At 39.3% G+C, this 16,309-nt stretch overlaps 1 protein-coding gene across 2 annotated transcripts in view; it reads right to left on the reverse strand.

The window, feature by feature from the left end:
* Positions 1-18: 18 nt before the first annotated feature.
* BMP5 (bone morphogenetic protein 5) overlaps positions 19-16,309 on the reverse strand; it is a 54,632-nt gene continuing 38,341 nt past the window's right edge. For both annotated transcript variants that reach the window (XM_014948584.1, XM_014948583.1), the window contains 4 exons: positions 13,337-13,534; positions 5,763-5,839; positions 3,812-3,922; positions 19-181 (listed from right to left, as the gene is read on the reverse strand). In XM_014948584.1, coding sequence (XP_014804070.1) covers positions 32-181; positions 3,812-3,922; positions 5,763-5,839; positions 13,337-13,534 — 536 coding nt within the window. In that variant the 3' untranslated portion in view covers positions 19-31. The remainder of the gene's footprint in view (positions 182-3,811; positions 3,923-5,762; positions 5,840-13,336; positions 13,535-16,309) is intronic.

Genomic DNA, 16,309 nt, shown 5'->3' on the forward strand with positions numbered 1-16,309 from the left:
GCTTTAGATTTCTTTTTTTTTTTTTTTAATTCTAGTGGCAGCCACATGAACGCACCACCATATTCCTGTATTTTTTTAAAATAACGTTGGAACTGTCATCAAAGTAGAGCACGGAGATCGCATTCAGTTTTGTTGGTGCACAGCATGGCTTTGGTACATGATCAGGGAACATCAAGTGAACCTGAAAGACAGATAAATACATAGCTCACGTATCAAACAGAGAGGTACAAGGGCAACGTCAGCGCAAAACATGTCTTTGCAATTCAGAGAGTGCTGTGGTCACAGATTTTCCTTGGTTAGCAACTTTAAAGCACAGCTTACCTCCAGAACAGCGCTCTGATTTCAATCGCATGGGCAGAGTTAGACAATAGCAGATGGAGAGATAAACAAGGAGGAGCGGCCAAGACACAAAGTTGGGTTTCACATGAGATTTAGGAAAGGGCTGGAGTTAGGCAGCTGCTCAGGAAAACGTTTAAACATATTGTGGGTGCCATCTCTGCTGAGGACATGAAGCGCAGGCTCAAGTCCCAGCTCTCACTGGGACCTCCGGGAGCGCTAAAATGCTTTCCTGTGGCAGAGTCTCATCGTGGAGAGAAGCCCGAGAGAGGGCAAATGCTCAGATTGAAACTGTTTTCAGCCTCTGAAAAGGTAAGATGTGGGTTCTCATCATCAGTGCAGTTTAAGGTCTTATCTGGCTATCTCTGGATCCAATTCTAACTTCTGCCGAAGTCAAAACCAATTCATACTGGGCAAAAGGTTTGGGGAAAGGGCTGAGGGGGAGAGGCATTACGTACACTGGGCTGAAAAATATCCATGAAAGGTTAAAGATAAGGAAAAGAGGTTTGAACAGCATCCCAGAACCAACAAGATCTGGTGGAAATATCTGAAAATGGGGGAAATACAAGTTCTTTGTACTTGAAAGAGGGTTGGATGTAATATTCTACATATGCTGTAGACTTGGAAACTGGGGAGGCCAGAAAAGAGGGAGTTGTAATAGAGAGGGCAAGAGATTATTAAGGCATGGATGAAGACTTCAGCAGTAATAGGTTTCATTTGTATGTTAAGTCTTTGTAAATCTGTTAGAGCCATCTGTCTTGCAGTGATATAAGCGCAGAGCCTTTGCCAGACAACAGAGAACAGTCTATCAGGAAACGATTTTTACATAACTGTTACCATGAGAAGGTCTTTTGAAATGAGCAATAATAAATCCTGAAGTAGCAGTTTAGTAAGGGTTTAGACACACATTTAAAAACAGTTTAACAAATGAATAGCAAAGCGCTGGAGAAAAGAATGATTGTGCCTCGTCTAGGCAGCTGTTTGCCCTGCTATGACTCCTGGTCCTACCAGGCCTGCCACCCCAGCTGGGAGCTTCATGGCCCTGCTAGCCCTGCATGACGGCGATGCTCACAGCCTTGTCAAGAGTGAGCCTGAAAGTCAGGGTTCATCTACCATGCACGGACCTGCATGCCCATGAGGTCAATTCTACTCCAGTGCCTTTGCAGAGGGTGGTGGGAATCAAGACAGGAGAAGAAAGCTTATAAAATTCATTAAATGCAGTCTGTCTTGTATTTATATGTATCTGTATCATCTGTCTGACTAAGTTCAGTCTCACAAAAAAGAATGAGAGAGAGGTACTGGCCCAGCATTTCTCCTATTCTTGTTACAAAAGAAAAAAAAATGAGTCAGTAAAGTTTGGAGGGGTACCAAGGAACAATCACTTCCCAACACAAAGAGTGGGCTTTTTTAGAATGGTGTAATCAGTATGGCTGGGAGATGATTACATTTGGATTAGGGTGGGGTGTATGAATAATTGTTTCCCAAGCCATCCCCATGTGCACACCTTGTGTAAATCTGAATTTTGTATAATTTAAACCAGAAAGCATTCAACTACTGTTATCTCATCTAATTTATGTGCAGTTAAAATTTAATTAGCCTCATCATTTTTTGGCTGCACAGCTGAATGCATGTACAGTACATGCAGAGGGAGACACACAATTCCAAAAAGGCCATAAAAAGGAGGGAAAATTTAAGTATCCAATTTAAAAAATAGGACAAACTACACAAATTTCTTAACAATGGGAAATTAACCATTTTTGGAAAGGATAGACACATAAGAGAAAGTAGCACTGGGCCACTTCTTATTTAACAGTCCATAATTACACAGGGAACTCTAACCTGGGGATCTCACTGATATTGGCAACTTTTCTGGACAATGTTTGCATAATGCTAAACTATTGCTTTGCTGACCTATTTCTTTTCAGCTGAGCACTGCATCTGTGCTGTTCTTCATCGTCTCCTAGGCACATGAATATATTCCTTGCCAACTAGCATTTGCTGTTCCCCTTCACCTGAACCCCTTACCTCAATTCTTCTGTTTATTTCCAGTCTCTGACTTTTTCCCTTCTTTTTGTGAATCTTGCTGACTTGAATTCTGGTATAGAGGAATAACGTTGCATTGGTGGCTGGACTTGTAGTAGGTGCAGAAATGAAAAGTCGAATGGAAAGGAAAAGGTCTCAGCACATGCTGAGGTTTTAAAAATGTCACTCTCATGTAGAAATACTTGGCAGTTTTCACAAGCAGATTTTGTTTTCTGTCAGGAAGAAACCAAACTTTCTTTGTCTGTTTGAATTTTTTCCCCCTTTTCTTTCTATTTGGGGGTGGGAGTTGTTTGTTTTGTTTTTTTTCCTAGGAGGGTAATAACTGTACTCATTTCTGAAGGAGAAGGTTTTTCAGGCCTGGGGTTTTTATGGCAAAATCAAAGAAAAAGATCACCATCCATGGACAGACTCATCAGAGTAGTCTGGTGGTCAGGATACTTTCCTGTCATCAGTTTACATCAGAGAGAGCCTTAAAGCCATGTTTCTTTAATTGCAGTTGAGTGCCTTGACCTTTCCAGAAACTAATTAGAGATGGCAGCCCTTTCCTGTTCTAATTTTGCACTCCCACTCCCTCCTCATGTATTATCTCTCATTCCTCTGCTTCTTCATCATTCTGCTAATACTGATGCTGTTCAGAGCCAGTTCTTCAGCTGGCACAGGTGAAAAATCATGACCAGGCACTGGACTCACAGCATTACGTTCAGACATAGTCTAAAAGTCTTGATTTCTTTAGGTGTTGTGTTTTCTGACCCATAGCTGAATGCTGCTGGGATAGAGGAGGCCTAGCCAGCTGCTTCAACTAAGATCATCTTTTATGGTTGCCCCAGCTGATGCACAGGACTCACATAAGAACTAGCAGAGGCAGAAAGCTGGCTGCAAATCCCCTTTTACATGTACTAGGCAGAGCAGCAGATCCAAAGACACTTATTTATAAATTGCATTTGTTAGCCAGGCATGACTGAACACAATTTCTTAAATGAAAATGCATCTGCTTGCAAAGCTTCACGTTAAATTACGGTTTAAGTATCTCTGCCAATAGTTGACAACAGAGGTCCACAGAGTGGCCAAGTGTCAATGTTTCTGGAAGGTATAGCATGTAGATGTTAACATGGAGCTTCAATAAGCTGCAAAAAAAACTCTTGGAAGTGGGACCAGGGGCCCCTTTGGTTCTTGTCTACACAATTCTCCAGTAATATGACATAGTCTTCTCATGTGTTACTGCATTTGAAATGGAAGCGAAACCTACCGCACAGGCCACTCTGGACAGTTCATCCTCTTTCCAGCGTAATCATCAAAGCACGTCTTTGAAATGGGTGATCTTTTACACAGAAACAATCAAAACCCAATAGTAGCAAAGAGAGAAGGGCACAGCCCCTGTCCCGAGACACTTCAAACTGCAAAATATGCAACTACAACATAGGCAGAGGCATACCAGAGTCTGAACAATGGCGTGGTTTGTCGCGTTCATGTGGGCATTGAGGGGGAAAGAACACTCTCCGTCGCAGTAAAAGGCAGCGTAGCCCTCCGGTGCAATGATCCAGTCCTAAACCAAGAAGAAATAAATGCACTCAATCTTTTCGTGTTTTTTTTTTTTTCTCTCACTCGGAGAATTTAAGACCATATCAAACTAACTAAGACTTATCCAAGGACAAAATGAACTTCAGAATGTGGCATGTTGAATTACTTTTTTGCCAAAAAAAAAAAAAGGAAGTATTTGCTTTGTTTATGCACAACTCAGATGAAAATTAAATTAAACTTAGAAATCTGTACTGAATACAAACTTATGGGGCTGTAAGGGGAATTAGGTCCAACTAAGTTTGTTAGAATACTTTGCTTCCCAGGCTGAAAATCCTGAGCACTTCTTGGTGCAAAAAAAAGTAATTAAAATGCATCTTCTTGCTTCAGCATGCTAAACGCCATTAATTGCGTTATTGCATGAGGCTGAGGGTTGTTGGAGACAACAACAATTGGAATGTCACTGAATCATTCATTTTGGGTATTTCTAGCAACACAGCATGGGGAAAAAACCACAAGAGGGAAAATATTTTAAAATGTTAATGAAAGCTATGTGTTTAGTCTGCTGAACACCACCATTGCCAGGCAAAGGTAATGGAGGTGCTGTGGGAAGGGCAGAAAGGACCAAGTATTCAGTTCTTGGGTTTTGTTTCTTTTTACCTCATTTCACTTTGACTTTCACCAATCAAATATTGTACAGTGTAGCTTTGACTTTCCAACTCAAACCTTGAAGTCTTCAGAGTGTTTTTTTATGAAAAAAAATAGATTTTCTTTTCTCTGTGACCACCTTGAGTGACTGATCTGAGACTCTTGCACATCTTGGGGCATATCAGAATTTACTGTTTCAAAAAATGAAAAAACTGCTGATACCTGGAAAAATCTGTGATCTACAGAGAGACAACAGCTCACTTGTTCAGTAGCCTGAGTTCAAGTCAATACCACAAGCCTGCTCTGTGGCTGGGGATAGGGCGATTATGCTCTGCGGACTTGGGAAAACAGTCTCTGCCAACTTCTTCAACTGCTGTGAGGATAAACATACTACAAAAAGTCAGGCAGAGTAGTGAGGTCGTATGAGAATCTGAGCTAGATGTGTAAAGGATGAGCTGTCACTAAAGAGACAGCACACTTTTTTCTCCTTGTAGACTTGTTCTGCTCATAGAATTGTTTTAAAATAATTCAGAAGATTCTGAAATGCACAGACGGCCGTCTCTGATTTCTTACCTAGGTAAGGCAATATGTCTAGGTCATAGGTGCTGATGACCACCTTGTTCTTCCTTTATAGAAAGCTTCTTGCTTTCTGGAAAAAAATCCTAGATTGATCTCTCATAACTCCCTGCCTTTGTCTTTATGAGCTTTTACTACAAGGTACCTTATTTCTTTTGTTACAGTATGGCAGGATGAATTTTTCCTAGAAATTACATAAACTTAGCTATGGTGTTCTAAAGATGACTGATCAGTGATCCAACCTGTAGTTCCCTACGGACTGTACCCCAGCAAAATCTCTCTGACCTGCAGTAGACAGCATCGAACCAGGGAGAATTCAAGTGCAAATTTCAAAAGTTCTATTGCTCACTGTGGGGATTCTGGTTTCATTTATTGCATATCTATTCACATCTTGAATGATAGTCCACATTTATCTTTATATGAATTAATCCAGATTTTAAAGCCATTAATATCTGCAAAATCATTGAGAGAACAGCAGGCAAAAAAAAGGTAAAGCAATAGTGGTAGGGATTCATTACAAAATGCATCGGGAGTTCTCGTCACTGAAATACCAATTACCATGAAGAAAAGACTCTAAATGATGGGGGACTGTCAAATAGGTTGTCCCAATTTGAATTGATAGGAAACAGCATTTATAATCGTACCTGCCATCCTAAGTCTCGGAAACTCACGTAAAGTTCGTGTTTCTTACATGCTTGCTTTTGCTCGCTTGTGTTATAATCTACAGGAAGAAAATAATAATAAATTGTTTAGAAGCACTTCTAGACACAACAAGATTTAGCTATTTTTGACCAAATTGTAAAAAGGAAAGGAACAAACATGCTGTCATTTATATTCCTAGGGTTGGTCATAAAGGCTGTGTAAGCTTGGAAATGCAGAACCAGCAGTGTCAGCCTGACACAGTTTGTGTACACGGGGGAATCAATGCACTCAGCATTAGGGGAAACAGGTTTACAAGATGTCTGTATGCTGGCCAGCCAGGTAACAACTCTGATAACATGGACACAGGTAATCAAAGGAGGACATCCAAGATATGGGGAATTCATCTGTATGTTGGCACAGGTTTAATTGCCAGGTAAAGAAAGTAGCCCAATTCCAAAGATAAATTAACAGTGACAAAAATTGTCCTGAAACAACAGAATTTCCAGAAGTCTGTTATTTAAATATTAGCACATTCTGCACTCCTTCATTTTTCGCCATATTTTCTGGAAATATTCGCCGCTTGATGATCTTTAGTTGGTAATACTAATGTAAACAAGTAGACTAACAGATGCTTTTTAATGTTTCTGCACTGTTACAGATGTGTCAGTATAAAAGGACACAGAGAACCCTCCATACATGCTTCTCCAGGACAATCTTAATCCTGGAGAAAACCTGGTACTTGTTCCTTACTTCCCCTGAGTTACAGGACAGGAAGGGAAGAGGGTGATGCCTTGGTCACATTAGCACCCCAGAGCTGGTTTATAGTGCTATTCAAGTGATGCCATCAGTGAGGCATGCGATGGAGCAAGGAGGACAGGCTGTCTCCTCTGGTTCCATTTCAAGAATGCTTAAAGTGGCTTTTTTGGACCAAAATAACCATTCTAGAAGAGGAAAAAAAAAAAAAAGAGTTGGCTGAATTTCAAAGCAGCAAAATAATCTGTAAACAAACAAGGAAGACACTGAAAATGAAACAAAATCTTATTTTCAGGAACAATTTTTTTTTTTTAACTTATTTCAATAATATAAGACTTGAGACTGGGATGGGAGGGTCTTTGTTGAAAAAATTCTGGAAAATGGAGAGGCCTTTTTCACATAAAATGAAAGGGAATGAGTTCTACAGTCTGTGAGAGAACCTGCTGTAGTGATTCAGTATCCTTGCAGAAAACTCTTCCAAAGACCTGGCCTAAAGGAGCTTTTTTGCAAATTTACCAACTGCTTCTTGTCAGCTGTCCTGATCTGTGCTATCATTGTTTCTCTGTGTTCTCTTCAGTTTCTCTGTGTCTTTCTGAAGATGTGATGGCCAAAACTGAACACAGTGCTGAATAAAGTAAAACAATTATTTCCTACAGGTTCTGGATTGTTTTTCTAGCAGTATATTCCAGAACAGAAGTTTTGCAGCAAAACCACACTGTCGAATTAACTGTTTGAGATCCCTTTTTTATATACTCCTGCCTAGTCACTTTAGGATTATGTTCCATTTATGCAAATCAATGCATAAAGAACAGGTTGGGGGTGAGGATGTTGATGGGAACTGGAGTATGATGGGACTTGCAGCAGCTGTGAAACAGTGGAGTTAAAAGGTTCTGAGAGATGACCAAGATCAACAGCAGCATTGCAACCCTGGATTTCAGGAGAACAGATTTCAACTTGTTCAGAGATCTTCTTCAGAGGATCTCATGGCCTATTGTCCTGGACAGCAAAGGCAAACAAGAGAGCTGGCTGATCTCCCAGGACAACCTCTGAGAGAAGGACAAGGTAAGTCCACTCACATGTGCAGGTCAAGTAAACATGGCACAAAGTTATCCTGGCTGAATAGAAAACTCTTGACTGAGCTCAAATTCAAATAGGAGTAAAAATAACGTGGAATTGGGATGAGCTACACAGAAATAATATAAACACATTGCCTGAACATGCAGGGTTGGATGTTAGAAAACCAAAGCTTAGCTGGAGTTGAAACTTGTGAGAGATGTGGAGGTCAACAAGAAAGACTTCTATAGGTACATTCATGGCAAAAAGGAAAACTATGAAAAATCCATAGGGCAGAGGACCTAGTGACAAGGACTCAGAAAAGGTTAAGGTACCCAGTGACTTTTTTGTCTTGTTTTTTATTGGCAAGATTTACTCTCAGGACTCCCAGGCCCCTGAGCCTAGTGACTGAAGCTCTACCCACAGCAAAAGAAATAGAGTTAGGAACCACTAAAGCAAACTGAAGATACACAAGGCCATGTGAAAAGAAGGGATGAACTTCAGGGTGGGGAATGATCTGACCAACATCATTGCAAAGTCACTCCCTGACATTTTTTGAGTGTTCACAGTGACTGGAGGCTATTTTTGATGATTCAAAAATGCAAAATGTCACACCCGTCTTCAAGAAGGGCAATCAGCTTAACCTCAGTTTCTGGGAAGTCAGTGGCATAAATTGTCCTGGAAGAACAAGAATGTGTTTGGGAACAATTAGCATGACTTGACTAGACCAAACTATGCCTAACCAACCTGACAGACTTCTGTGGTGAGCTGACAAGCTTTGTGGGCTTTTGAAGAGCACTGGGTATTGTTCACTTTGCTTTTGGGAAGATTTTTGATAGTCTCCCATAGTATTCTTAGGGCCAGATTGGTCAGATACAGTTTGGATAGGTAAAGAATATAATGGGTGGAAACTTGGCTGGGCTGCTGGACTTAAGGGGTTGTGATCAGTGGTACAAAGTCCAGCTGGCAGCTGGTTACTAGGGATGTCCCTAAAGGATCAGTACTGGTGCCAATACTGATTAATGTCTTTGTTAGGACCTGGACAATAGAACAGAGTGTGCTCTCTGAAAGTTCACAGAGGATACCAGGTCTAGGAGGAGTGATCAGTCATCCAAATTACCAATAAAATATTGGACTAAATCAGATCCAGAAGAGGCTTGATGAGTTGTCATTCAAAATACCCACCCAAATTTTACTTTTATTGGTAACATGCTCCTTGAATATGCTTTTTCTTTTAACAGGCTATGTACCTACTTTCTGTTGGATATACCTGGGCCCCAATATGTCTCCTGAAACTGTGTCAAAAGCTGTGCATGACTCAAGATATATCCATTTGCAGTACTAAATAACTAGTTCTAATACCACCAGGGATGTTAAGTCAGGCTTTCTAAGCTATAATACCCCAAATCCTCATTCCTTTTTAATTCCTTTTTAAAGATTACTACTACCTTCTTAACTACAGTATTTTGCTAACCTTTCATGGGCTGATTCTCAATGACAGTCATTAAAGGTTTTCCACAGGTAGTTAGTTACCTGCTGCCATCTCAGATACTCTCAGTCGCCCCAGGGCATGTAGGGTAAAAATACATACCCACATCCTATGACAGTGCTGTGTTTTTCTGGAGTGGCCACTGGAAGCAAGGAACGATACCCTAGGACATGATGAGTTTTAAAAAATCTGTCTACCTTTAATATAAACAAGAACTCTTAGTCACCCTTTGTGCTGAGTTGTCTGTAATGATCTAGTATGTTCTGCACACATATCTTTAATATAAACAAGAACTCTGTCTGTAATGATCTAGTATGTTCTGCACACACATTAGAAGTAAGGTGAAAGTAGTAGAGAGTAAAGGAACTTTATCTTAAAAAAGTTGGACTGTGTATCACCAATCACTCTTTACAAGGATCCGTATACTGATTTTGATTAATATCAGTGCTCGTAGGAGGTAAATATTGAGCTTTTCTGTTTCAGCTACTAGTGGGAATTTAAAATTCAGTCATACAGAATTCAAATCACTTTGCAAAAAAACTGTGACTGAAAAGTGTGGGAAAGAAATGCAGATGAGACAGTCAGGACAGTCACAATCTGGTTTGAGATCACAGCCAAGCAGGCAAACAAACGAAAGCTGAAGATTGCTTTTGCCAGTTTTCCCTCAGTCATGACATTTTCATATTTAAAAATATTTTAACACCAGAATGTAGAAGAAGTCCCTACAGTTAAAGGAGAAAGGCTGAAAAATAAATATGTAAGTCATCACATAGGTGTCTTCATTGTCTCAATACTCTGAATTATTTGAATATAGGTGGTGAGTGGTCACACCAGGACACCTGATAAGATCGTCTGTGTTTCATATCGGACGTCTATCTGCAAACCATTTAACGCACACACCTACAAAGAAAGTGAGACTGGAGCAAGTCTGTATTCTTTCCTTGAATTCTATCTTTCATATAAGACACATGTTGTGTATAATGTAATATTTCATATAAGTATCAAATGTGACATTTATAATAAGATCTGGTGCCAAGGATCCAGTTTCACATACTGTAGCTTCAAGGCCCTTATGCTTTTTCTGTAGGTTATTGTGACTAAGAAAACATTGTTCCTCAGCTATTTGGAGACTGCAGCTGGGGTCCAAACCCCTACATAACAGAAAGAGCTGTGGAAAGAGGGCAAGAAAATATATTTATAAGAAACTTAACGAGGACTTTTTTTCAAGGGAAATAAAGACATATAGACATGCCTATGTGTACTGTCACAAAGTACTGTGTTTTTAATTAATTAGTGTGACACCAACCAACAAAATACAGGAAATACAGAGTTAAGTATTGCTTTTTGTTTTGATCTAACTGCATTGTGAGTGAAAATTATGTAGTTTTGGTTTTGAGTTTCCTGGTGTAAGTCACTATTCACTATTTAAATGTGGATATCCTCTTGTGCCCAATTACACTGCAATTCTTTTTAAATGATGTTAAAACAATTGTTGTAAGGAAGAGTTATGTGATGCAATGTGGGAACAAGTTGTCTTGTTTAGATTTGTTTTCCTTTTATCTACAGTTTGACAAAAATACAACTGGTTAAGTAATAAACAGTTTCATCCTCTGTGCAGAGCAGGCAGGTGGAGTCTGAATGCTAAGTTTAATTATGTCTGTCTTTGCACTGCACTGATGTCATCTTCTCTTGAAGTTCTTAGTAACACAAGGATGCTGACCCCAAATCTGTCAACATTTGCCCAGCTGTTATAATAACTGACACATATAGTTTTATTTTCTTCATGTTGTGTTCGTGCATATCTTCATGAATAATTCAAAAAATTTATTGTCCGTTGGAAGGGAAGAACTGAGTTGCCCAGTGGGACTTTCCTTTTTGACGTGCTGAGAATAGGGTAAAGCTAATCACAGAGGTTCAAGAACTTAGAAAAGAAGACAGCAAAAGAAAAAAAGCAAAAAGCAAAAGACAAAAGGCAAGAGTCAAAAGAAAGATGACAAAAGGTAAAGGCAAAGGGAAGGAGAAAGAGAAAAAAAGATAAGAAAAAGGAAAAAAGGGGGGAAAAGAAACAGAAAAGGAAGAATCAAAAAGCAATGAGAAAGAGAAGGCATGACTATAGGCTTGATGGGCAGAGAGAATTATAACTGAAGCCTACCTATCTGGGTCTGGCTACATAACTTCTGGCCATGTAGATGAGCACTTTTCACTGTCAATGTCTGATTTAGATGCTGCAGATATATTATGGAGTAAGCTTAGAAGCAAGGTCCTACATCACACAATTACGTTTGCCTATCACTGTGTCACTTACATCAACAGTGTTTTGAATCAAGGGGTGAAAGAGACTGGAATATGGTTTATTGACAGGCTGTTGTGAGGAAGATGATGAGCCGAATTCTTTGGGTGTTTCTTTGGTTTAAATACAAAGAGATCAATTATACTTTTAAAGCACAGCTCACTGTTGGAAGCTGTAGGGAACCAGGAGAATCAGCCTTCTCCCGTAAGCCTGTGGGGTTACAGCACATCCACTCCCCAATTCCTGGGACTGGTGAAGAGGAGGAGAAGGGCATAGTTTTTCCCTGATAACAGGCTCTTCCCATGGAAGAACTCTGCCTGTACTCTGAGAAGATGTGAAGATCTGGGGATAGGAATGTGTTCTCCCCTTCATGTCTTTTTTGCACAGCCTGCAGACTGGGTGCCTAAGGAGTTTAGGAGATAATTTGTTTCATAATGTTCATTTCACTAGAGAAGCTCTGATTTTTCTTGGTTTATGACAGCCCTGGAAGAAGACTGGATGCAAAGATGAGGTTGACCAGTGTTTTGAGACCCGTAGACAGCTCTTCCTGAGGTAATCCTCATGCCACTGCAACTCGCTGGCCTGTGTTGAATTTTTCCCAGGTTAAACCACCAGGGAGCATGTGTTCAGCTTTCAGCTATAATCAATTTAAATCAGTTCAATTCTCATTTCCTTATGGACTAGAAAGATGGGATTCAATCTGAAAGTATTATATTTAGGTATCTTGTGTGTAACGTGTACTCTGATGATCTTCCCTTCCCCCAAAATAATGTAATTCTCAAAATTAGTAGACATTTTCCAGGAAATATGAAAAAACTTTTTTTCATATTTTTTTGTGCAGAGAGAATGTTATTTACCCTTGACATAAGAGATTCTATTTGGGAACTAATGCAATTGCACAGATCATGTTTGACTGTATTTAAAAACAAACAAACAAACAGAAAACCCCATCCTTGTGTTGTGTTATTATGTCCAACGCCCTTTTATAAAAATTTGAAAATGCATTGTGTGATAGCAGTAAAATAGAAGGCACGGTTACTGCAGAAAAAATTCATTCACTACTGAAGTGAATGAATTTAGAGTGAGCATCATCTAGCAAGCTTAACTGATGTGCATGCTTAAATCACGTATCAATTACAAGATGCTCAGTCTATTTTTAACCTGCATTGTTTCAAAAAATCTCAAGTTTAAACAGTTAATGAAGAGAGGATGTTTAGTCAATCTCATTTTATAAATAAGGAATAATTTTAAAAATGTCTTTCTCCTATAGAGCATGTAATTTCTTTTATTTTTTAAACTAGTAAAAAGCTAAAAGTGCCTTGTTTGGGACTTCATCCATTATTTATTTATAAATGCTCCCCTGCAATATTGACTAATAAGGGGTTAGAAGTTAGTTGCACACATGAGTCATTTGTGCTATAACTATCCAGAATATCAGAAAATTTGACAATACTCAAAAAAACCCTAAACAAAAACCTGTTGTAAATAGAAATCCTTTGTGCCTTAACAAATGTCAGGGGCTTTTAAAAAGCCTGGGTCCTCAGAGGGAACATGTGCATCTCTCTAAGCCACCTACCTCAGAAATAACTACAGTCCAGGTCCTCGGCAGAAACTAGAGAAGTAGGACAGTATTTTTTCTACCTATACATCATATGCAAACAAAATTGAGCTCAGTAATGAAGTGGTAATAATCATTACTGTGAATTAAAAACTGTTTTTTTCAGGGTATATTTTGAGACTAACCTTTAACTTTAAAGTAGGATTTTAGTCCAGTAGATCACCGAGTAAACTTCAAGTTTATAAACTTAGAAGTTTTGCTCACGTAACCAAAGTGGTTTAAGCAAAGCTGGGGAGGGGTGAGGTAGACATGGAGCGGGAACACACTTTCTGACAGTTCAGCCAGTGAGCAACATCTCGTTAAGCTGCTGTGACTCCGAGCAGGTGCCCATAACTCCCTTAAACACACTAGAAAAATCATAGTTTCATCTTACCCGCAACACTTGGCATCCTAGAAGACTCCTGATGACTACTGGATTTGTTGCGGTTCTGATTTTTCCTTTTATTGTTGGCTGCTCGGACAGAACGGAAAAGCACTTCACTTGCCTTGAAGAACGCAACCATGAATGGTTGCTTTGACTGAGGCCCATGCCTTCCAATCAGGCCAGCAGATTTAACATTGATACTTCGACCTACAAAGTAACAGAAATCATAAGTTAAAAGGTGAGCTCCTGCCCCTCCTGAAGCCACTGTGGGAGCTCAGCTGCTGACTGGTAAGGATTCTGCCCGTAATCCTGAATTTACGTGATTAAGAATCCTAACTGCATTTTGTTGAGCAGAACACAAAACACAAAAAAAATTCAACAATGTACAAAAGTTTCAATGACTTTACAGTTAGTATCACAGAATCACAAAAACACAGAATCTTCATGGTTGGAAGGGACCTTTGAGATCATTGAGTCCAACCACAAAAAAACCAAATAAACAAAAAAACCCCAAAAAACCGCACCAAAAACCCCCACAAACAGACACAAACCAACAATCTCAGGCTCTAGAGCATGCCCTGAAGTGCCATGTTTCTTAAATACCTCCAGGGATGCCAACTGCACAAGATTGCAGTTTCTCTGTGTTATATACCTTATCCATTATACAGGTATTTCCATTTAGTTTCATATGCACATCTATAGAGCTGAAAAATGCATGAGCCCCATTGATGTCTTAAGGCTATCGAAAGGATAATGTCATGCGGTCATCTAATTTTTGCATCACTGGAGCGTGAGATGTGGAACCTTATACCCCCAAAGCAAATCAGTAGCAAAGAGAAGTGTAGATAATAAATATGCTTCCGCTTGTGAGATGTGGAACCTAATCCCCAAAGCAAATCAGTAGCAAGGAGAAGTGTAGATAATAAATATGCTTCCGCTTTGAAAATAAATATTGTGCGGTGCTACTCAAACTGATGTTCATTCACTAGTAAAGGTAGGGAGGCATTCGGTTCTTCAAGAGAGCAGAGTCTGAAATATGTACATTATTGACTCCGGTTCCGTTCCCCGGGGATGTGCATATTTCTTTAAAATATTTGTTCAGTCAGGACTATGCGGTAACCTCGCTATATTGTAAGCTCTAAACCTCAGTAAAAGAAAAGAAAGCAAAACAAGTCACTGAAACTGCATCAAGTGACATTTCAGCAAATAAACCCTTGCTCCTAACAGAATTTACTTTGGCAGCACAAACACTTTTGTGCGTACGTGTATTATGCAGAGCCCTTCACCTGTCAGAAAATGAGACAGTGTCATGTGAAGCTGTGCAGCTGTGCTGGGTGGGGGACACAGAGGTCCTTTAAAAGGGAAGGTGTGGGCACGAGGCACCGCCTCGGGGGGCACCTGGGGATTCTCCTCAACCCACTGGAAAAGTTGGCTCCTCGGCGGGCGGCGAAGGAGCATCTGCCCCACCAACGTATTAATGCCGTTAACTCCATCACCCTGAAAAAGGACTTGCAAATAAGCATAGGAGTAAACCTTATAGAAATAAGCATATAGGTTTCCTTTTCAAACACAAACTTACAGTGGCTGGACGCCAGAGTCTATATTTCTTAGAAAAACTCTATCACTGGCGTAAATGAAAGAGGCAGTTTGATTTGTGGTTAAAGTAGTTTCCATTCTACTTCCACTGTAACAAATGTATTAATTCAGCTCAGACTTCCTCCTTCTGGCAGCCCTTTTGCAGTAAAAAGAGAAATTAGAAGTTCCAGCCAAATACCATACCTTGAACTGACCCACTTCAATACATAAACACTTTTACAACATGTTTATTCAGGTGTAGCACTTTAAATTGGTTTAAGATGTTTCCAGTGACAGAGAGCCCCGCAAAGGCAGGAGAAGAACTGAGAAAGTTAGCAGTTATGGAGCAGAGTAATTGGCAACATATTCTGAACAATTTTGATAATTACTTTTTTGACTGCAAGGGAAAACTATATTTGTTGAAGCTTCTGATTTCATTTTAAATGGCTTTTTAGTCCTGTGCTTCTTTAATTCTTCTTTTCATGTGTTTGAGTTACTATTAAATAATTCAGTAACATTAATTTCTATATGTTCCAATCTTCTCTTGCAAGTCAGATATGAAAAACTGTACAGACTATTCTCTATTCATTGCAACATGGACAAACTAGCCTCTTACCACAAAGTTCCAAGTTTCCCCTCATTTCTAGAGGGAATATTTTTACTATTTTTTCTTTATTTTTTGTTCCAATGACTTTCAGAATTTTAATTTTATCTGTAAAAGATTAATACCTTACTGGTGGACATTTTAAGAATACTATTAGATTTATATACTGAGGGCTGTAAAGATGTGTGGAGGTTTTCTGAATTTAAATCTAGGTTCTCTGAATTTACAATGGTGGATATTGTGTGCGAAGCAAAATATCCTTCAAACCAACGTGAACTCCCTTTAAAATAACTTTTAATATTATTAAGTTTCCTCTGGGTTTCCTTTAGACTTCAGCAATGAGATGGCTATTAAGATTCCACAAGTTAAGGCTTACTTGGTTATTCAGGGTATAGAGATATGCTATAAAAAATTAATCCTGTAACCCACAGCCTTTTTACACACAGAAACAGCTTATGTGACTTTATTCCTTTATTTGCTTGATCTTTTAAGCAGCCAACCTAAGTTTTTAAGACCCATTTGTTCAACTCATGCACGAGATGTGCACTGAATCTGCTTCTCATGCAGTCAACAGGAAAACTTTTCATTGACTTCTGTGGGTTCATCATTAAACTTTTCTCTCTCGGTTTATCATATACCTTGGGTCAACTGCAACTTTCAGAAGATGAAGGAAACAAAATATACACTGCCCTTGAGACACTATATTTCTTCTGAGGAGGATCTCTGGACCGTTTGGTCTGGAAATTCAAACCACATATGTTGTCTCCATTTTAGGTTGCTTCTGTGCAAAAGAAAGTTTGCAT

The sequence above is a fragment of the Calidris pugnax genome, unplaced genomic scaffold (assembly GCF_001431845.1).
Source record: "Calidris pugnax isolate Ruff unplaced genomic scaffold, ASM143184v1 scaffold163, whole genome shotgun sequence".
In the NCBI taxonomy this organism is placed as follows: domain Eukaryota; kingdom Metazoa; phylum Chordata; class Aves; order Charadriiformes; family Scolopacidae; genus Calidris; species Calidris pugnax.